Below are 20,740 nucleotides of genomic sequence, written 5' to 3' on the forward strand. Positions count from 1 at the left end.
CACGGTTTCTAATCTGCCCCTGCACCATGCAGCTCCCTTTGGGGCTGGGCGTGTGACACATGCAGGGTGAAGGTGAGAGTGCCAGAAGGCCTGGCAAGTGCCCCCTGTGAACAGAGTATGTGCAATAGAACAAGACCCAGAATCCCTTGCAGCACGTCTGTGGCAGGTTGGCGGAGTTGCTTGGCCAACAAGCTATAGCAGAAAAAGCCCTCTCGAGGTAGAACAGATTTGGGCCATTGGTGATTAACCGCATGCTTCTCTGCGAATGTAGTTGTAGAAGGGGAGATCATGTTGCTCTATCATCCTCCATGCAAGGTAGGGGAGAAATTAGAGCTCTGATTCTCTCTGCCACAAGATGTAGTGATGGGCACCAATTTGGAGGGGTTTAAAATTGGATAAATTCCTGGAGGCGAAGGCTATCAATGGCTACTAGGCCTGGTGGTTGTGTGCTATCTCCAGTATTCGAGGCAGTAAGCCTGTGTGCACTAGTTGCTGGGGAAGATGGGTGGGAGGGAGCTGTTGCACCATGTCCTGCTTTGTTGGTCCCTGGTCAACGGCTGGTTGGCCACTGTGTGAACAGAGTGCTGGACTAGATGGACCCTTGATCTGATCCAGCAGGGCACTTACGTTCTTATGACAGCCAAGCGATGGGAGAATGACAGGGGGCAAGGCCAATGAGTGCTGCCTCCTCATGAGAAAATGCCCTAAACACCCTGATTCTAGGAAGTCTACTCAGAAGTAGGTTGGATTGAGTTCAAGTGAGTTTTCCTTACAGGTAAGCGTGCTAAGGATTTCAGCCTAGAGCTGCCAATCCTATAACCCATAAAGCCTTCATATGCATAAGGCTCCAATCTTAAACAGACTTAACATGTTAGGTCAATTCCAGTGAAAAATAAACGTGATTTCAAATTAAGGCTGCAATCTTACTTGGGAGTAATCTCCATTGACTTGTTTCCAAGTAAACATTCACAGGATCGTGCTGCACGTGTGTTTAGGGCGGTGTGCCAGTGCTTTCGGGAGAATGCCAGGCTCACAATCCTGTCGTTTCTCTACGCCGATATTTCATTGGCTAAACAGAAGTGCCCACGCTCCTGAGCTTTTAATAGTTGCAAGAGGGATGGAAATGGAGCAAATAAAGTTTTCCCCAACATGGAAAAGTGGTAGGTAATGTTTTATTTGTTGAACCTTACCTTGCACCTGTTAAAAGCAGACGACTTCCAGAAAATTGTTTGCAAACTTAACAGGCTGGTCAGTGTTAAAAATACTCTGGTGATCCTATACATTAGTGCAAAGTTTTGTGTTGTTGTTTTTTAGAAAAAACCCCACAACGCACTGGTTACATGTACATTTTCATAAGCAAAGTAAAAGAAAATGCTTAACTGGTCCAATACCATTCCATTCAGTCTAGTGTATTTTCATAGTTTCCAGGAAGGTTCACTGTTCCAGCACAACTGTCTTTTAATAATTCTATTACACAGGGTGCTTCCAGATAAGACTTTTATTGTGCAGATGTCCTGCCTCATTCATGCCGTTGTCTTCCAATTCTAACACGTCCTTAGTTTTTTCCCCCCATCGATTCTTCTGCCTTTTCTTCTTGCCACAATAAAATCTGTTAAAGAGGAGGAAATGGCATTGCTGCGCGATGCCTTTTGATTGGAAGCGTTAGTTCAGTAGTAGAGAGCACATGCTTTGCACACAAGAGGACCCAGGGCTGTGGGGTGCACTGAGGTTAGGTGAAATACAGAAAGGGTGCAGAATGTGGTGTTAGGACACATAATTCAGCTCTCTGAGAAACCCAGCTTTCACATTTTAAGAAAGAGAGAGCACACAAGATTTTTTACTATTACAGCTGCCAACAGATGATGAAATCTGCGTGGGCACTGCCTGCTGAAAACCTGCTAAAAGGCAGAGAGGTGGCAGAATAAGGCTGCGATCTTGTGCACGCTTGCTTGGGAGTAAGTCCCACTGAACTCAGCACAGCTTACTTACGAGGAAGTATGCAAAGGATCAGGCACTCCCACCTTGTCTCTCCCAGAACAGCACAATTTTGTACATGTCTACTCATAAGTAACTCACACTGACTTCAGTGGGACTTACTCCCAAGTAAATGTGTACAAAACTGCAGGCAAATAGGTAGGCAACTAACATAATAAACCATGCAGTGAGAAATCAGATGCAAATGGCTCAATTTCTATCATTTATCCAGGCTGCAATTCAGCTTTTGGGGGGGCAGGATTTAGGTCTCTGTCTGATTTGGGAGATCTCCTACCCCAGCTCAGCCCATTGGTCCCCTGACTTTCTGTGTAGCATTTTCAGGGAGCTAAAAGGGTACCCTATCGAGGATGGGACAGCGAAGTCTGCCATCCCACTTGCACGTGCCTAAATCTGGATCCAACCCAGAATTATCCTTTTTTTTAGTGCAGCACATACATTGCCTTAGTAATACAAGTCCCTGAATATCTCCATATCACATTGATTCACATCTCAACCAGAAGCTGTTTCAGGCTAATGCTATGTCTGGCTCAATGCTAGTTATCGTATCCATTCAAAAATATATATGTGTGGTTTTTTGTTCCTGAAATAGCTGCAATATTAAAAAGGATGTGTACCTGAGTATATTTTTACCACAGACATTCACACAGGTTTTAAGAGAGTAGTCCTTGCACAGTGGTCCAGATCAGGTTGCACACAACTAACACCCTGAATACGGAACACAAATCCCCATCTGCATCATTTCCTGATCTGCATCAGGAAAAACTTCCTGACTGTTAGAGCACTGCGATGGTGGAATCAGTTACCTAGGGAGGTTGTGGGTTCTCCCACACTAGAGGCCTTCAAGAGGCAGCTGGACAACCATCTGTCAGGGATGCTTTAGGGTGGATTCCTGCATTGAGCAGGGGGTTGGACTCGATGGCCTTGTAGGTACCTTCCAACTCTGCTATTCTATGATTCTAGGATACACCCAACCAATTGACTGGGGTCCAGGTAAACATCAAGTGTCAGGACGCACATCTGGCATCACATGTGCTGCACACAAGAAATCCTGCTTGCTAGATCTCCCCTGCTAGACTCAAAACACAGCAATTTACACCCTCCAAAAATATGAATACGGATCCCCCCCCTCCCCTCCTTAGTCTGGTTGGACTGGTTGCTAGATTGTTACTTGGAAATATGGGGGAGGGAGGCTGTTTAAAGAGGGGAGCTAGTCCTCACTGTGAAACATTAGGCCTTCCTCCTGCCTTGTTCTCACCCGTCAGAGCCCAGAAATGAGCCGTGTGCAGTTTGTGTGTCCCCTTTTCTGAATAGCCCGGGTAGTAAGAGGCTAGTAGAAGAGCCGTTCTTCATTTAGGAGACCAAATCATGGGGTCTGGGATTAATTCTAGAACAGCTATGCTTAAACTCTCTCGCACGGACTACTGTCATTCGCATGCTCTTCGTGGCCCACTAGAGACATGCATAACGCTTCCCCCGTTTCCGCTCCCATGCACTACAGCTGCACCACTGTGCAGGGAGTGGGCCGTGGCTCAGTGGCAGAACATCTGTCGGGTATGCAGAAGGTCCCGGGTTCAACTCCCAGCTTCCCCAGCAGACAGGGCTGGGAAAGATCCTTGCCTGAAACCCTGGAGAGCCATTGCAGCCAATCAGCCTTTCCTGACCTGGTGCCCGCCAGATGTTTTTGGGGAAAAGACAGCGCAATGTCTTTGGAAAGGATTACAGAGGTTAATGGTGTCTTCCCAGTCAGAATGTCAGTGGAAGCTCATATTGGGCCTGTTCAGAAGACACCTTAAACCGTGCTGGTTAAGGCTTGCGGTTAAGCAGCAGGGTTTAAGGTGTCGTGTGCAATGCATTTTGCTAAACCCTGGTCACTTTCTAACCCCAGTCGTACCGTCTGCAGCATGGCTCTAACCGTGGCTTAAGGTGTTGTGTGTGATAGCATGGCTTGTGGTTAGTGCCAACCCCAGAGAACCACGGTTTCACTAACCACAGAGCCTGAAGTGTTGTCTGAACAGGCACTTAGTCTAACCCTCTGGCACAAGACAGAACTGTTCTGCCAGCCCCTCCACAGATCAAGCATGTAAGACACTGTAGGGTGCAACTAGGTACATATTGCAATAAAGTCTAGATAACCCCAGGAAGTGAACCAAGCCACACATACACACACACGGGAAGCAATACCCTTACCAGGGTCTCTAGCTAATCTGACAACAAGGCTTCACTACAGAAACTCAGCGGAATGAATTGCATCGCATGGAGAATGGGCCAGCTTCTTCCTAGAGGAAGACCCACACACCCCTATCTGATGAAGGAAAAGACTTGATGACTGTCTCCCAAGCTAATACGGGGCAGGGCTGGATTGCTCTATCCTGCTGTTTTGCAAACTCAGCAGACTGGCAATTGGCTTTGTAACCCCAGCAGACATAGCTAGTTCATCATTGCTTCGGCCTTCAGAAGGTCGTGGAGCTTATGGTCCCATCTTCCAGCCTTCCCAAATTTACAGTTGTCGCCTGGCAGTGGTTACTCCAGTCTCAGCTTCCTGAGCAGGTGCAAGCTAGCAAACGTCCACCCAGGACGTCCCATGCTGGGATCCGGGCACGTCTCCAACGCCGTATGTACACCTGCAAGCCGCGCGAGGTCACACATCCGAGGTTCGGATGCTCTCATCATCCAGGTCATAGGGGAAAGGGTGTTCTTTAAAGTTCTTCGGTTCAGACCTGTGCCGCAGACGCCTGCCCTGCAAGGCTCCAGCATCGCACTCGGCAAACACAGGGGCAAACTCAGAGTCTTTCACTTGACCGGCCTTCTCCTCCGTTACGGGCTGCTGCTTCCCTTCTGGCTGTGGCACCGGCTCCCAGGGCAGCCAGCCAGATGTCGTAGGACCTTTGCCTGATGCCTTAGATTCCTCTCCCAGTTGCTTCAGCCTGGTGAAGGAAGCTGCAGCTGAGCTGGGTGAGGCAGAACCTCCACGTTTGCTCGCTGACATGGATCTCAACAAAGGCATTTCCTGGGAGCAGGGGGAGAAAGAACATGAAGATTGCAGCTCTGATAGAAATCACCCCAAAATAGTTACGTATTGCAGGAAAGCATATTCGCAGTTAACCATTCTGCCACTGTTAAGGTCAGCTTGACCACAAAGTTGACATTTCAGGGAGTAGATACTGGGAGGGGAGATAATTTTTCTGCTAACCTCCATCTACCTTGTGCCATTTTTTTTAAAAAAAATAAATAAATAAACGGAAGGGGAATCTAATGTTTGCTTTTTTTGTTTGTTTCAGGTGCCGTTCAAGGCCAGCGCTGGTGATAACCAGGGCTGTGTGCATGCCGCTATTGTGCAGAAAATGTATAGTACTCAGCACAGCATTCAGTTTTGTAAGAATCAGAGTTTTTAAAAAGCAATTTCAATTGTAGCAAAAGTGTTGTCGAAGTTGTATGAACAAAGACTTCAAATACTTAAAAGGCTGTCACACAGAGGAGGGCCAGGATCTCTTCTCGATCCTCCCAGAGTGCAGGACACGGAATAACGGGCTCAAGTTAAAGGAAGCCAGATTCCGGCTGGACATCAAGGAAAACTTCCTGACTGTTAGAGCAGTACAACAATGGAACCAGTTACCTAGGGAGGTTGTGGGCTCTCCCACACTAGAGGCATTCAAGAGGCAGCTGGACAACCATCTGTCAGGTATGCTGTAGGGTGGATTCTTGCATTGAGCAGGGGGTTGGACTCGATGGCCTTTTAGGCCCCTTCCAACTCTACTACTCTATGATTCTATGGTAAATTTCAGAAACTCATGGTTTGGCCAAGTGAAGTATTAGGTGGTTGGGACAGGTAAGGCTCCAGCACCCCCCACCTCACCCCAGGCCCCTCCAAATGACTAGCAGAAACAGAATTATATGTACTGAACAAATAACATAAAATTGCAGAATAATTCAAGCCAAATCATGTAAATGTTCCTCCACCTGCATAATTCATACAGGTTGTAGAATTCAGCCTTTTTTGGTACAGAATTTGAATATTCTGTACCAAATACCCGAGAGAGCGCCTTCTCCTTTATCCACCTGCCCCGTCACTGAGGTCATACGAGAGCATGTTCCAGGTGGTTCCACATGGACGTATAGTCCGACTGGGGTCCACCAGAAGAACAGCCTGCAGTGTGGTGGCCCTCTTCCTATGGGATCCCCTGCCTTTGGAGGTCAGGCAGGCGGCAATGTTGTGTTGCTTCAGGCGCCTCCTGAAAACGTCATTGTTTCAGGGAAGCTTTCCTTGAGTGACCGGCCATGGTTTTACCAGAACTTAGGTCTTATCAGAACTTTGTTCTGTTAAAAGTAATACATTTTAATATCATGTTTTTATTCTTTTATTCTATTTGTTGTTCACCACTGCGAAAACTTTTGGATGTGGAGTGGTATTTAAATATTGTAAAAATGAATGAATGAATGAATAAACATGGTTCAATATAAGAATTATTTAATGCAGAGTAAACCCAACTTGGTCTTGGCAAAGTTTTCCTACGGTGAAGCATTCTTAAGAATGCCCTACCAGGCAGCTGGAACATCTTACATAGAGTTAAATAAACTTCTTCAGACTGTATAGTTAAATATGAATCTGGCTTTGTGGGATGCATTCACAAGAAACCTTCACATGAGAAGAGGAAGAGGGGACGGCAATATTTTCCCATCAAAAGTCATAATCTATACCAGACTTCCCCAGCCTGGAGTCTTCCATATGAATGGCACTACAGCTCCCATAATCCACACAAGGATGATAGGAGTTGTAGTCCAACCCATCTGGTGGGCACCATGTTGGGGAAGGCAGATTGATCTACACATTCTACACTCATTCATCGTCCAAACAGAGTTGACAAGACAATTTTTGTTTTGATGTTACTTCATTTTATCACGAGTTGGGTGTTCTAGGTGATTGCAAGGAGGGGAAAGTCTTTTCAAAGAACTAGAAAAGAGTTGTGACTGGTTCACCATGTCCTTGAGAAAATATGGCAAAGTCGGTTGGAACCAGTCATAGCAACTGTCACCTCCAAATTACCAAAATGGCTCATAAAAGTCCATCCATGTTGATTTTGCCAGAGGTCTGACGTTAAGCAACTACTCCAGACAAGGAGATTTCAATCACTGCAAGGCCACGATCAAGCCATAAATAGTAGAATACCGCTTCTCCGACTGCAACAATCTCTGCTTCCTTTCCTTTCCTTTCCTTTCCAGAGCAAGTTACCAACCCTTGTCTCTTAAAAAAGGCAAAATCAGGCTGTAATAATGGAAACCAGAGGTGAATTGGGTGTGACACCTAATAGCTTAAACGTCTAGGCACAGATTTTTGCTGGCTGGGAATTATGTGAGCTGCGCCTTATCATCTATGGGGGGCATCAGGCTGGGAAAGGCGGTTTTAAGCTTAACATTTCTAGACCCCCAACTTATACTTAAAAGTCCTTTTCCAAGGGAATGGTATGCCTCTCCATAGAGCCTCGCCAAGTCCCTCGCTGCAGCTGCAGGGAAGCGTTGGCAGTCGTACGGCCCCCGTCACATCATGCCTGTTACTTCCCCCCGCCCCCCACAATCTTCTCCGCTGCCCATTCCTGCTCTTGCATTGGAGGAATCCAGGGACTGGAAAAGCTGTCTCCTGGAAATGAGCTATTTCTGAAATGTTTTGCCCAAGATATTAAAATAGATGATGTCTGCTTAAGAAAACAAACACAATATAGTTAATTGATGCCGCACTCAAGGCGGGAAGGATATGACCTACCCTGGGGCAGCTCTTGAGCGCCTGCACCGCCCCCGTGATCGCTTTGATCCAGCTGTGCATGTCCTCAGGGCTGTAGGCCTGCAGGAAAGAAGAAGAAGAAGAAGAAGAAGAAAAAAGACACCAGTCAAAAACCTAGGAGGCTGCTGCTGACACCCACAGACCACTCTGGCTAATCTGATTCTGCACTGCGTCCACCTGGATTTGCATGCCACCTGGATTTGCATGCCACGGTGCCCCCCAGGGCTGGACTGGGCAGCCCAGAAAGCCTCCCAAGTGATCTCCTGGCAACCATAAAGACCGCCCCTTTCACGGTTCCCAACTCTTAGGTAAAAGAGAGCGGGAGAGATGGCAATGAGAGAGAGCAACACGTTCCCCCACAGATTAAAGAGGGGGGCTGGCAGGCAGATGGAGCCATGCCTCTGCCCCCCAGGTTAAAAAAGGGGGCTGGCAGGGGGAGGGAGCCACGCCTCTGCCCCCAAGTTAAAAAAGGGGGCTGGCAGGGGGAGGGAGCCACGCCTCTGCCCCCCAGGTTAAAAAAGGGGGCTGGCAGGGGGAGGGAGCCACGCCTCTGCCCCCCAGGTTAAAAAAGGGGGCTGGCAGGGGGAGGGAGCCACGACTCTGCCCCCCAGGTTAAAAAAGGGGGCTGGCAGGGGGAGGGAGCCACGCCTCTGCCCCCCCAGGTTAAAAAAGGGGCCTGGCAGGGGGAGGGAGCCACGCCTCTGCCCCCCCAGGTTAAAAAAGGGGGCTGGCAGGAGGAGGGAGCCACGCCTCTGCCCCCCCAGGTTAAAAAAGAGGGTGACAGGGAGACAGAGCTATGCCTCTGCCCCCCAGGTTAAAAAAAGGGGGCTGACAGGGCATTAGAGGTGGTGGGAAACCCACTGCCCCAAGAGCTCCTCCAACGCAGTGATGTCTCTGCCTGCCTGCCCCCCTCCCATGTTTCAACCCATTGTAGGAAGCTTTGCTATACAGAGATGACGTGGCGGCATCATGACCAGTGCCCCAGTTTGCATGCTGCTTCATCACAAAGTAACCTGGGCAGTTTACAACTAGGGGTGTGCACGGACCCCCCGCTCCGCTTCTCTTCCAGATCCGCGATTTGCGGATCGGGCCGCTTCGCTCCGCCCCCGCTCCGCCCATTTCCGCTCCGCTCCGGAGCTCCGAATCGGAGCTCCGTTTCCCCCCCCCCAGGCTTGCATTAAGCTAAAAAAGTATACAACTTTTTTTCTGTGAAAGTTAGAAACCTCAAGTTTGGCACCATGACACCTCATGGAGGTATACACACGCACACCGAGACTCAAGGCAGTCCCATCATCCCCTGATTTTTGAGGAATTTATGAAAATCGGGCACCCCATTCACACCCCTTTCGATAGCTCCGTCAATGTGCACGTTAAAAACCTCAAACTCGTCACCATGATAGCTTATCCAGGGATACACACGCACGCCGAGACTCAAGGCAGTCCCATCATCCCCTGATTTTTGAGGAATTTATGAAAATCGGGCACCCCATTCACACCCCTTTCGATAGCTCTGTCAATGTGCACGTTAAAAACCTCAAACTCGCCACCATGATAGCTTATCCAGGGATACACACGCACGCTGAGACTCAAGGCAGTCCCATTATCCCCTGATTTTTGGGGAATTTATGAAAATCGGGCACCCCATTTGCAGACGTGGACTGTTCTCTGACATTTGAACAGATAAAAAAAAGGGAAGTGAGCACACTCACAGATGCCATCTAGACCCACAATCATGCCAAGGTACAAGGCAATCCCATCATCCCCTGTTTTTCGGCGGGGCTTAAACCTGCAGACATCTCAATGGGGCCATTTCAAAGGAAATCCCAACATGCCATGAATTGGGGAGTAGAGATAAACCTATGAATCTTCTTCCACACTTGAAAAATGGATTTGGAACTTCCAAAAGTCTAATTGAGCGCAGGAAGGACTTCTCCCCTGAGTCAAAGCCAGACACACACAACATCCCTGCGAGGCGGGCAGGGGAGGAGAGAGGGAAGGCAGGCAGGCAGCAGACATTTCTGGGGGCATAAGGAAGTGAGCCAAGGATAAGCCAGTAATGCATATAAAATGGAATAAATAAATAAATAAACAAAGGAGGGGTGGAATTAAAAGCAGCAGTGTTGCTGAATAAACAACAAGAAGAACTTTTTTAAAAAGGCTATATCTGTCTTTTACCAGTAATAGAGGGACGTGCCCAGGGGAGGGGGAAGCAGCTGCCAATTTGGCTGGTCCTAGTGACCAGTCTTTTAAGAAGCAACGCCCTCACTTCAACTCATGAAAGCCATTGCTCCACCATGACAGCTCTACTAAGAAGTAAAGCTCTCACTTCAACTCATGATAGGCATTGCTCCACCTGGTTACTCTCTTTGGAGGGCTCTGATAGCCCTCCAAGTACAGGAGAGAGTGGGGGCACGTCCACATGGCATGCCCTAGGGGAGCTCATCCCCTTGCACCACATCTTTTCGGTTGTTCCCCAAAGTTAGGGTGGGTAGCAGTGCTCTCTTATTATTGGCTTAGTATATGATTTCAGGTTGTGTTTGTGCATTTGGTGGGGCTACTGTTTTAAAAAACACTGGGAAAAGTCCGTTCAGACTAAGAAAGAGAAGTTCCCAGAATCCCAAGTTACCCGTTTTGCCTATCCCCTCCTCCAACTTTGGGATCATGTGATCATGACCGGGAGTTGACTCTGCCCCTCAGCAATCGAAACAGATAACCTTTTTCCCGCCTTTACTCTACTTTTTAAAAAATTCTAGCACGCGAACCGCACCACACAGAAAGCTGAGAGTAGGCTCAAAATGACCCCCATCCACGACTCTCTAAGCACAAGAATTTTCAGAAAGATAGCTTCAAAAACAACACAGTTATCCCCCTTTCTTTTCCGCAATGCAATCCTATGGGCGAAATGTTTCAAGATGGCGATCGGACCGGACCGCGGAAAGAGGAGCGCTCCAAAAATGGGCGCTTCTCTTCGCCTTGCTTCTAGGGGTCCGCGGTCTGCTTCTACTCTGCCTCTGGGCAAGGCGGAGCAGGCCAATTCACTCCTGCTTCTACGCTTCTAATCGGAGCAGAGCACATGCCTATTTACAACAATCCAGTTTAAAATCAAAAGAAGCATAAATACAAGACATGACAGAGCAGACACAGCACGTGCAGAATTAAAACACATTTTATATAATGGGGAGACCCAGTCTATAGGAGGCCTTTCCTGAGCAAAAGGCCTGAGACGAACAGACGGGTTTGGCCCTGGCACCAAAGAGAACACAAGGGTGTTCTGGAAACTGCAGTATTTTGGGAAATTGGTGAAGTTTCTGTAATAACTTTCTAGTACTGGGATTTTCTTTTTCTGTGTAACTGTAGTTCTAAAGGCTCTGTGAACCACACCAGTGATTGCCATGCAAAGACGGGTCTAACCCTTCTCAGTTTTTGTGAAAAGCTTGCAGGTTCCTGGAAGGGAAGCCTCCAGAATGATCTCATGAGTATTTGGGTTAACTGTCTGGTGTATGTAAGAATGCAAGTTTCTATACAACGGGAATTTGTGTATTTTTAATTTGTTTCAAAAAGAGAACTGTCCTCTTATGTTCTCTCTTCAGGACCACTACGGTTCCTTGCCTTTCTCAGAAGGATATATTTGACATATATTTGATATATTTCAGTTTGACATTACTCATATACATATATGCTGATTGGGCCTGTTCAGGCAATACGCTAAGCCGTGGTTAGTCCTTTAACCCTTTTGTAGCAAATGGTTAGTGAACATGTTTAAACCGTAGTTATGTAGCCACCATGTAGGAATGCTTCGCACAACAGGCTAAGCCATAATGGCTCTGTTCAGAAGACACCTTAAACTACGACTTTAACCACGGTGAACAAAGCAAAAAGCTTTATTCACCAAAGTTAAAGCCGTGGTTTAAGGTGTCTTCTGAACAGAGCCAATGTTTAGCTCAAAATGCTTAACGCTCGTGGCTTAGCGTGTCTTCTGAATAGAGTCTATCTTCCATCATATATTTAGGAAGCCAGTTTTAAAAAAGATTATTTTTTTTATAACTGCAGGTGGAGACATTGCCAGTATTCTATATTGTCTGAATGTGAGAAGCTTGATTTTGTGTGTGTGTGTGCACATGCATGTCTTTCCATATGTCTTTTTACATATTACTACTACTACTACCAGGAGCAGGGCCTTCTCTGCTGTGGCACCCCGGCTGTGGAATGAGCTCCCTAAGGAGGTTCGCTTGGCACCTACATTATATGCATTTAGACGCCAGGTGAAGACCTTTTTATTCTCCCAGCATTTTAACAGTCTATAAATAAATTTTAACTTGGTGTTTTAAATTTGCAATTTTGCATTGCTGCTGTTTTGATCTGGTTGAGCTTTTATATTGTATTTTATATTATGGTTTTATACTGTTGTTTTATACTTTGAATGTTTTTAATTTTTGTGAACCGCCCAGAGAGCTTCAGCTATTGGGTGGTATCAAAATGCAATACCACTAGGTATTGCAACTAGGTAGAATTACTAGACCACTGAAGACCTATGGCCAAAACATGTTTGGTTATTTCTGGCATTGAATCATATGATTGCACTATTGCTTGATGTCTATATGTTCATAGCCTGTACAGATAAAGTTACATTATCAGTATTTGGGGATATTATTCATCTTCACTGGTTTACTTTATTTATTTATTTATTTATTTAATTTATTATTGCATTTATATCCCGCCTTTTTTTCTGCAAGGATCCCAAGGTGGCATACATAATCCTCCTCTTCTCCACTTTACCCTCACAACAACAACCCTGTGAGGTGGGTTGGGCTGAGAGTCTGTGACTGACCCAAAGTCACCCAGTGGGTTTCCATGGCCGAGTGGGGACTCGAACCTGGATCTCCTAACTCCCAGTCCGACACTCTAGCCACTACACCACACTGGCTCTACTTATCTCAATTGGTTTATTGCTACCATGCAGACTTCCAGCAGGGGGCAGATGTGAGTTTTGAAATATATATATATTATTTTTGAAAAACCACAGAGTTGTCTCCTTTCACACACACACACCCCCCGGCTCTCCAACGTAAATGGAGTCAGCCCCCATCCACAGACAGACAGCAGGAAAACTGCAGAACCACATCTTAAGTCTCACTGAAGTCAACGCGACTTGCCCACGCATAACTAATAGCAGGATCACACCCCAAACAGCCAAAGAAGGGAAAGTTTCGTCACTAGCTGTCACAGCAAGGGGCAAAGAAAATACCGAGCTAGGCATGGGCGAATCTGTCAATTTTGGATTCTCTCCATTTCTCATTTTCCCACTCTTTAGTTCAGTTCACACCAACCTTTGAAAATTTTCCCAATCTTAATGTTAGCTTTGTCCCAAACTTTAAAGTTTTTAAAGAAAAAGTTCACATGAAAACATGTATGCATTTTTGTATGTGTTACTCCTAATCATCATCATCATCTATTTATTTGTTACCCGCCTCTCCCTCTGGATTGAGGCAGGGTACAACACAAATGCAAACACCTTAAAATACATATAACTAATTAAAACATTTTAAACTAATACATTATTAAAAGCAGCACATTATTAAAAAGGCATCTTAAAATTCAACTGAGTAGGCCTGCAGGAAGAGATCAGTCTTTATGGCTTTCTTTATGCGTTTTTGTACACAAGTTTGGCCGAACACCCTTTTTATTTTAAAAAAGCAATTTCCGCCAATATAACACATTTAAATATGTACTGAATCTTTAATATGGAATGATGTGCATGTCATCCTAAACTACCGACCGGCTTCTTGGAAGTTAACACATGGCCAGCGCAAACGGGTTTTCAGAGCCCTTACGACAGCTAAAGGGCTTATACTATCACGTTGGAAGGGCAAATGCTCACCTCCCATAATGCAATGGATGGAGGATTTGGCAACAGTTATCCACGCTCTGATAACCTCTCATCTGGATTACTGCAATGTGTTATACGTGGGGCTGCCTTTGTAAACAGTCCAGAAACTTCAGCTGGTACAAAACAGGGCAGCCCGTTTACTAACAGGGACTGGCCAGCGAGACCACATCACGCCAGTCCTTTTACAACTTCATTGGCTGCCAGTCCAGGTCCGGGCCCGATTCAAAGTGCTGGTACTAACATTCAAAGACCTAAACGGCTTGGGGCCAGGTTATTTGAAGGAACGCCTCCTCCCATATGTACCTGCCTGGACCTTAAGATCATCCACAGGGGTCCTTCTCCGTGAGCCCCTGCCAAAGGAAGTGAAGCAGGTGGTTACTAGGAGGAAGGCCTTCTCCGCTGTGGCACCCCGGTTGTGGAATGAGCTCCCGAGAGGCTGGCCTGGCGCCTACACTGTATTCCTTCCGTCGCCAGCTGAAGACCTTTTTATTTTCTCAGTATTGTAACACCTAATTTAACTTAAATTTAAACTTTGCTCTTTTAATTCTGTATTTTAATCTATATGAATTTCTGCTGTGTGGTTTTATCCTGGTTGTTCTTTTTATATTGTATTTTGTATTTGTGTTTTTAGACTGTTGGTTGTTTTATTATGCTTTTTATGGGTTTAATTTTTGTGAACCGCCCAGAGAGTTTCAGCTATTGGGCAGTATAAAAATGTAATAAATAAATATATAGGCATGACTTGCAAGCAGATAAATACATGGATTTATGGTCTGCTTTTCTTGAAATACATGCATAATTCCCCTCCCCTTTTTAAAAAATGAATGGTATTCCTGATGGGCAGTAATTGATGATATTCCTATATATGTAATGTTTCTTTTTTTCCACGGTTTTTTTTGTTCTGTTTGGTAATATCCACAATAAAAAAGGGGGAAACGCAATTTCCACCAATATAACCCCATTTTAATGTTATCTTCACTAAGGGCATCAATCATCCTATGCATGTTTAGAAAGAAAAAGTCCTACAACACCCAACATTCCCCAGCCAGCTGCTGGGAATTGTAGGGCTTTTTTTCTGTCTAGACATGCATAGGATTGTGCCCTAAAATATGACTTTCTTTGTAGTCTTTTCCCTAACTTATACATTTTTGCTATGCATTTTTAAATCAGAGAATTCCATTGCAAAATCGGGAAAAGTGTTGAATTTCGAAGAGTAACTGAGTTGCAGTACAGATATTGGTTTGAAAGTGTGAACTTAGGAAAGTTTGTATTAAAATGTGAATTGAACACATTTCTCCCTCTTCCATAATACCAAGCAACAGTGGATGATTTTGCCCTGCCCTTGAAACAGCCTTCCCCAAACTGGTGCCCTCCAGATGTGGTAGATTGCAACTACCATCATCCAACACCATTCTGGTTGAAAACGATGGGAGTTGTAGCCCAACACATCCAGAAGGCACTAGCTTCGGGAACGAATAAATCTGGAGATCCAGTGTGGTGCAGTGGTTGGTTAGAAAGTACAAAATTCCCACCTATGGACACCATTTTACCCTCATAACAACCCTGTAAGGTAGGTTAGGCTGAGGCTATGACTAGCTCAAGAACACCCTGTGAGTTTCATTGGCTGAGCAGGGTGGGGGGGTGTTCGAACCAGATCTCGCCAGTCCTCATCTGACACCACATTGGTGTGTGTGAGGTTGAAGGGATTTCGATGGAAGTTACCCCAAGATGGGATATATAGTCCCTGAGTGACTTGTGGTTCAGATGTCTATAATTAAAGAAGGCAGGCTGAAATGCAAGGCTTCTTGAGGGCAAATGAAGAGCAGACAAGACAGAAGGAATGGACAGATCTCCTAAGTCAGATCATTTGAGTTTCTAGCTCAGTCTGGTCTTGTCTGAATGGGAGCAGTTCTCCAAGCTGTTAGGCTTGCTACTGAAGATACTTTTAACTAGAGGTTCTGGAGACAGAACATGGGAACTCTTATCAGCCAGAGAACCAAGGGCCCCTGGGAGCATCATGGCAAGTGGGAGACCAACCTGACCCCATATATCAGCCAGAGAAGGAAGAGCTGCAGGGAGTTTGTTTCACCTTTCCCTGCCTATAAGAGCATTGAAACGAGTGCCTGAGTTTGGCTTTCCCCCCCCCCTCTTCCCCCCACTTCCTTTTCCTTTTGTGTCAAGCCTTTTAGATCATAGGCCTGAGGGCAGGGGACTTTATAAGCTGCCCTGGGAGCCATTTTGGGCTGAAGAACGGGGTTAAAAATGCTGTAAATAGAATAGAGACCTACAGATGAAAACACGCCCTTTCTTCCTGAACTGTGGCCCCTCCCTAAAGACGGTGCGGGGCATGCTCCCGTGCCCACGAGCCCCAGCGCTGTGATGGATAAACAAAACACAGCCGAGCGTGACTCCTCGACAGGTGCACAAAACAGCCGTGTGCTTTGCAAAACAAAACAAAACCGTTTTTAAGAACATCCTTTGCCACCCTCCCCCCTATTCTGCCCTTCCCTCCCTTTCCAAATCTGATGGCCCTAGGGAGAGGGGGGTGAACCAAAGCAAAACTAATTAATCTCTCCCCCCACCCCGGGTCACTGTGCATTTTCACATTTAGAGGCTGCTGAGCTGCATGACGGACTGCTAAAGGGGCCCTTCCACAGCATCCATGAAGCTTTTCACCCCCTGCCCCTTTGAAAACATTTTTTTTTAATTAAAAAACATGAAAGACATTAGGGTGCCAAGTTCTCTTTCTTGTTCCTGAACTTGTCGCTGATCAGCTTGTTCGGTGGGCATGAAGAGAAGGAAAGGGTTGCTTCCTGGCCTCAACCAACCTTCTTCCATCCTCAGAGAAGTTTTCATGGAATCATAGAATCATAGAATAGTAGAGTTGGAAGGGGCCTATAAGGCCATCAAGTCCAACTCCCTGCTCATTGCAGGAATCTACCTTCAAGCATCCCTGACAGATGGTTGTCCAGCTGCCTCTTGAAGGCCTCTAGTGTGGGAGAGCCCACCACCTCCCTAGGCAATTGGTTCCATTGTCGTACTGCTCTAACAGTCAGGAAGTTTTTCCTGATATCCAGCCGGAATCTGTCTTCCTGTAACTTGAGCCCATTATTGCGTGTCCTGCATTCTGGGATGATGGAGAAGAGATCCCAGCCCTCCTCTGTGTGACAGCCTTTTAAGTATTTGAAGAGTGCTATCATGTCTCCCCTCAATCTTCTTTCTCCCCTTTGCTCTTTCTCTTAACCTTCCACTAGCCCGGCCTTTTCTCTCTACCCAACCACTTTCCTTGCTCTTTCTCTCCCTTCTTCAACCCTAGCCTTCTTCTTTCTCTCCCTTCCTAGTTCCCAGTCTTGCTCTTTCTCTTCCATTCACCCTTTTTATTTTGCTGTTTCTCCCCCTCCCAGCCTCGCTCTTTCTCTCCCCTCTACTATGTGGTATAGTGGCTAAAGTGTCAGACTGCGAGTCGGGAGATCCGGGTTCTAGTCCCCACTCGGCCATGGAAGCTCACTGGGTGACTTTGGGCCAGTCGCAGACTCTCAGCCCAGCCTACCTCACAATGTTGTTGTTGTGAGGATAAAATGGAGAGGCCACCTTGGGTTCCTTAAGGAGGAAACAAGGCAGGATATAAATGTAATCTATATAAATAAAAATGAAAAAGACCGTTCGTTACTGTCGTTATATCTCCGAAAGTTCTTCACCAATTGCTTTGAAATTTTGACACAGCGTTGCGTTCGAATACACGAGCGTTGTTATGTAACTATGTTCTCTATGGGGTCAAAGGTTTGTCTTAAAATCGAAGAAATAGGCCTCCTCAAAACCAGTCCTGCTGATCATTGTGACATCACCAACCAGTAGGCCAATCCGCTGCCTCTGCCTCCTCTCCTATTTGCATGTACTCTCGCAATTGGCTGAGTGAATATAGATTTCACACCTGTGACAGTTACACGTTCTGAAGAAAGGTAACTGCCAGGAGTTTCCAGTAACCTCCTCACCGTAAAAACATGCTTTTATATCTCCAAAAGTTCTTCACCGATTGCTTTGAAATTTTGACACAGCGTTGCGTTCGAATACGCGGGCGTTGTTATGTAACTATGTTCTCTATGGGGTCAAAGGTTTGTCTTAAAATCAAAGAAATAGGCCTCCTCAAAACCAGTCCTGCTGATCATTGTGACATCACCAACCAGTAGGCCAATCCACTGCCTCTGCCTCCTCTCCTATTTGCATGTTCTCTCCTATTTGCTCTTATAGGTCATTGTGACATCGCCAACCAGTAGGCCAATCCACTGCCTCTGCCTTCTCTCCTATTTGCATGTTCTCTCCTATTTGTTCTTATAGGTCATTGTGACATCGCCAACCAGTAGGCCAATCCACTGCCTCTGCCTCCTCTCCTATTTGCATGTTCTCTCACAATTGGCTGAGTGAATATAGATGTCACACCTGTGACAGTTACACGATCTGAAGAAAGGTAACTGCCAGGAGTTTCCACTAACCTCCTCACAGTAAAAACATCCTTTTTAAAAAACCAAACAGCAGGCCAATCCACTGCCTCTGCCTCCTCTCCTATTTGCATGTTCTCTCACAATTGGCTGAGTGAATATAGATGTCACACCTGTGACAGTTACACGTTCTGAATAAAGGTAACTGCCAGGAGTTTCCACTAACCTCCTCACCGTAAAAATATCCTTTTTAAAAAACCAAACAGTAGGCCAATCCACTGCCTCTGCCTCCTCTCCTATTTGCATGTTCTCTCACAAAACTTTGCAATGGCATGCAGCTTGCTGTAAAAAAATTACTGAGCAATGTCATAGAAGGAACAATCTTGACAGGACCTTTCAAAGGTGAAGATGTCCTCATTCCTTGCATTCCTATGATTCCAACAGATATGCCATTTCAATTTAAGAGATTGCAATTCCCAATTTGATTGGCGTTTGCAATCACCATCAACAAAGCTCAGGGCCAATCTTTAGAATTGTGCGGTTTAGATCTAGACACAGATTGCTTCTCACATGGACAATTATATGTTGCGTGTTCTAGAGTCGGCAAACCAGACAATCTCTATATCTACACAGACAATGGAACAACTAAAAATATTGTATATCCACAAGCATTGTGAAATTAAACATATTAGAAACATCCACTTTGTCTTTTCTTTCTTTTCAATTTAACCAGACTGAGCCACAGCAACGCGTGGCAGGGTACAGCTAGTAAATAAAATAAATATGCCCCTGTTCCTTGCTATTTCTCTCTCCCTCCCAGCCTTTAGCCTCGCTATTTCTCCCCTATCACCTCTTTTGGCTAGCCAGGCCCCCACTAGCCACATCCTCCATGGGAGCCATTTTGTGGTGGTGCCCACAACAGTTGATCAAATTCCCAAATGTGCCCATGGGTCCAAAAAGTTCGGGAAACCCTGTGCTAAAGGGCTGTCCAAGATCTTCCAAGCTGAAAAACACCTGGAATGACCAACTTCTGCACTCGGGAAGGGGGGCACTCCAAACAGTAGGTGTATATTATGCCTCCCTTTTCTTACATGGTTCCAGCCTTAAAGGCAGCCAAGAAATAGTTTTAGATCATGATGGATAGAGGATAGACAGACAGTACATCCATCCATGCATGCATGGGGCTCCTTTCCACATTACCAGACAGGTCTCGGCCTACTTCGCATCAGTAGCCTTGTACTACCTAGCGTTCTAAGGTCATGCACAGAGCCCACAAATTCATCTCCTAGAAGATCCTTTCCAAGGAGGACAGGCAGTGGCTTTCTGCCTTTCCAGAAGGTGAACAAGGCAGCAATACAATCTAATTTATATAAAACATACATAAAGGCTCAGAACTAAACAGTACTGCAGGCATGGAGTTCTCACCAGAAAGGACAGCTCCAGCTCATTCTCCCCTTACTCCCAATAACATGCAAGAACGACAAAGAGCTCTGTTGGATTATTAGATTGTAAGCCTATGCGGCAGAGTCTTGCTATTTACTGTTTTACTCTGTACAGCACCATGTACATTGATGGTGCTATATAAATAAATAATAATAATAATAATAATAATAATAATAATGGATCAGACCAGAGGCCTATCTACTTCAGTGTTCTGTTTCCACAATGGCCAACCAGAAGCCTGTTGGAAGCCCACAAGTAAGACATGAGAGCAATGGCACTCTCCCACTCCTGTCCCCCAGAAACTGGTATATACAGAGGCTGAGCTGCCAAACTAGCTCCAGGGAGCACAGGCCAGTTGCCAGTCACAGAAGTGTCTGTCTGAAGCATAGTTAAATTATGGAATTCACTACCACAAGATGTAGGGACGGCCACAGATTTAGATGGCTTTAAAAAGGAGTTGGATAAATTCCTGGAGGAGAAGGTTATCAAGGCCTACTAGCCCTGATGGCTCTGTGCTACCTCCAGTATCAGAGGAAGTAAGCCTGTGTGCACCAGTTGCTGGGGAACATGGGCGGGAAGGTGCTGTTGCACCATGTCCTGCTTGTGGTTCCTTGGTCGATAGCTGGTGGGCCACTGTGTGAACAGAATGCTGGACTAGATGGACCCTTGGTCTGATCCAGCGGGGCTCTTCTTACGTTCTTATGTTTAAGAATGACTCCTTATGGGTAAAGAAGGTTCAGATAAGGCCAAAGTCAGGGTCAGTAGATAGTCCAAAGAAGAGCAAGGTTGTCAGGGAAAGGAAAGGTGAGATTCTGGGAGCTGGTGGACAGACGTTCTTCCAGGACCCTGTGCCAAGGACATTTAAGCCTGAGCCTTCAGAGCACAACTGCAAGCCACCAGTGCCACCTGAGGAATGGTCTACTCGTGAGCAGACCCCTGTTTAAGAACACAACTTTACTCATGTAAACGACCTCTGTTGTTTTTAACTAATTACTGATACAGGGTTTTAAAGAGCGGATTTATGATCCTAACGGAAAGGTGTCCCAAGTTAATAGCACAGTTGTAAACACACAAGCTAATCTATACAATCCTGTCTGATTCCCATGCATTTCCATGTGGCTTACACAGGGGAACTTTCTGGCTGATTGTGCCCAGCATGTAGCCTTAAAGCAGCGTCCCCCAACCCGGTGCTTTCCCAGCTGGTAC

The 20,740-nt window shown here is 46.0% G+C and overlaps 1 protein-coding gene across 2 annotated transcripts in view; it reads right to left on the reverse strand.

Moving 5' to 3' along the window:
• Window positions 1-3,148: 3,148 nt before the first annotated feature.
• Window positions 3,149-20,740, reverse strand: part of PLEKHA2 (pleckstrin homology domain containing A2) — a 95,471-nt gene continuing 77,879 nt past the window's right edge. For both annotated transcript variants that reach the window (XM_063139283.1, XM_063139284.1), the window contains exons 11-12: window positions 7,751-7,828; window positions 3,149-5,002 (exon numbers count right to left, since the gene is read on the reverse strand). In XM_063139283.1, coding sequence (XP_062995353.1) covers window positions 4,634-5,002; window positions 7,751-7,828 — 447 coding nt within the window. In that variant the 3' untranslated portion in view covers window positions 3,149-4,633. The remainder of the gene's footprint in view (window positions 5,003-7,750; window positions 7,829-20,740) is intronic.

This window comes from Elgaria multicarinata, chromosome 12, assembly GCF_023053635.1.
Source record: "Elgaria multicarinata webbii isolate HBS135686 ecotype San Diego chromosome 12, rElgMul1.1.pri, whole genome shotgun sequence".
NCBI lineage: Eukaryota > Metazoa > Chordata > Lepidosauria > Squamata > Anguidae > Elgaria > Elgaria multicarinata.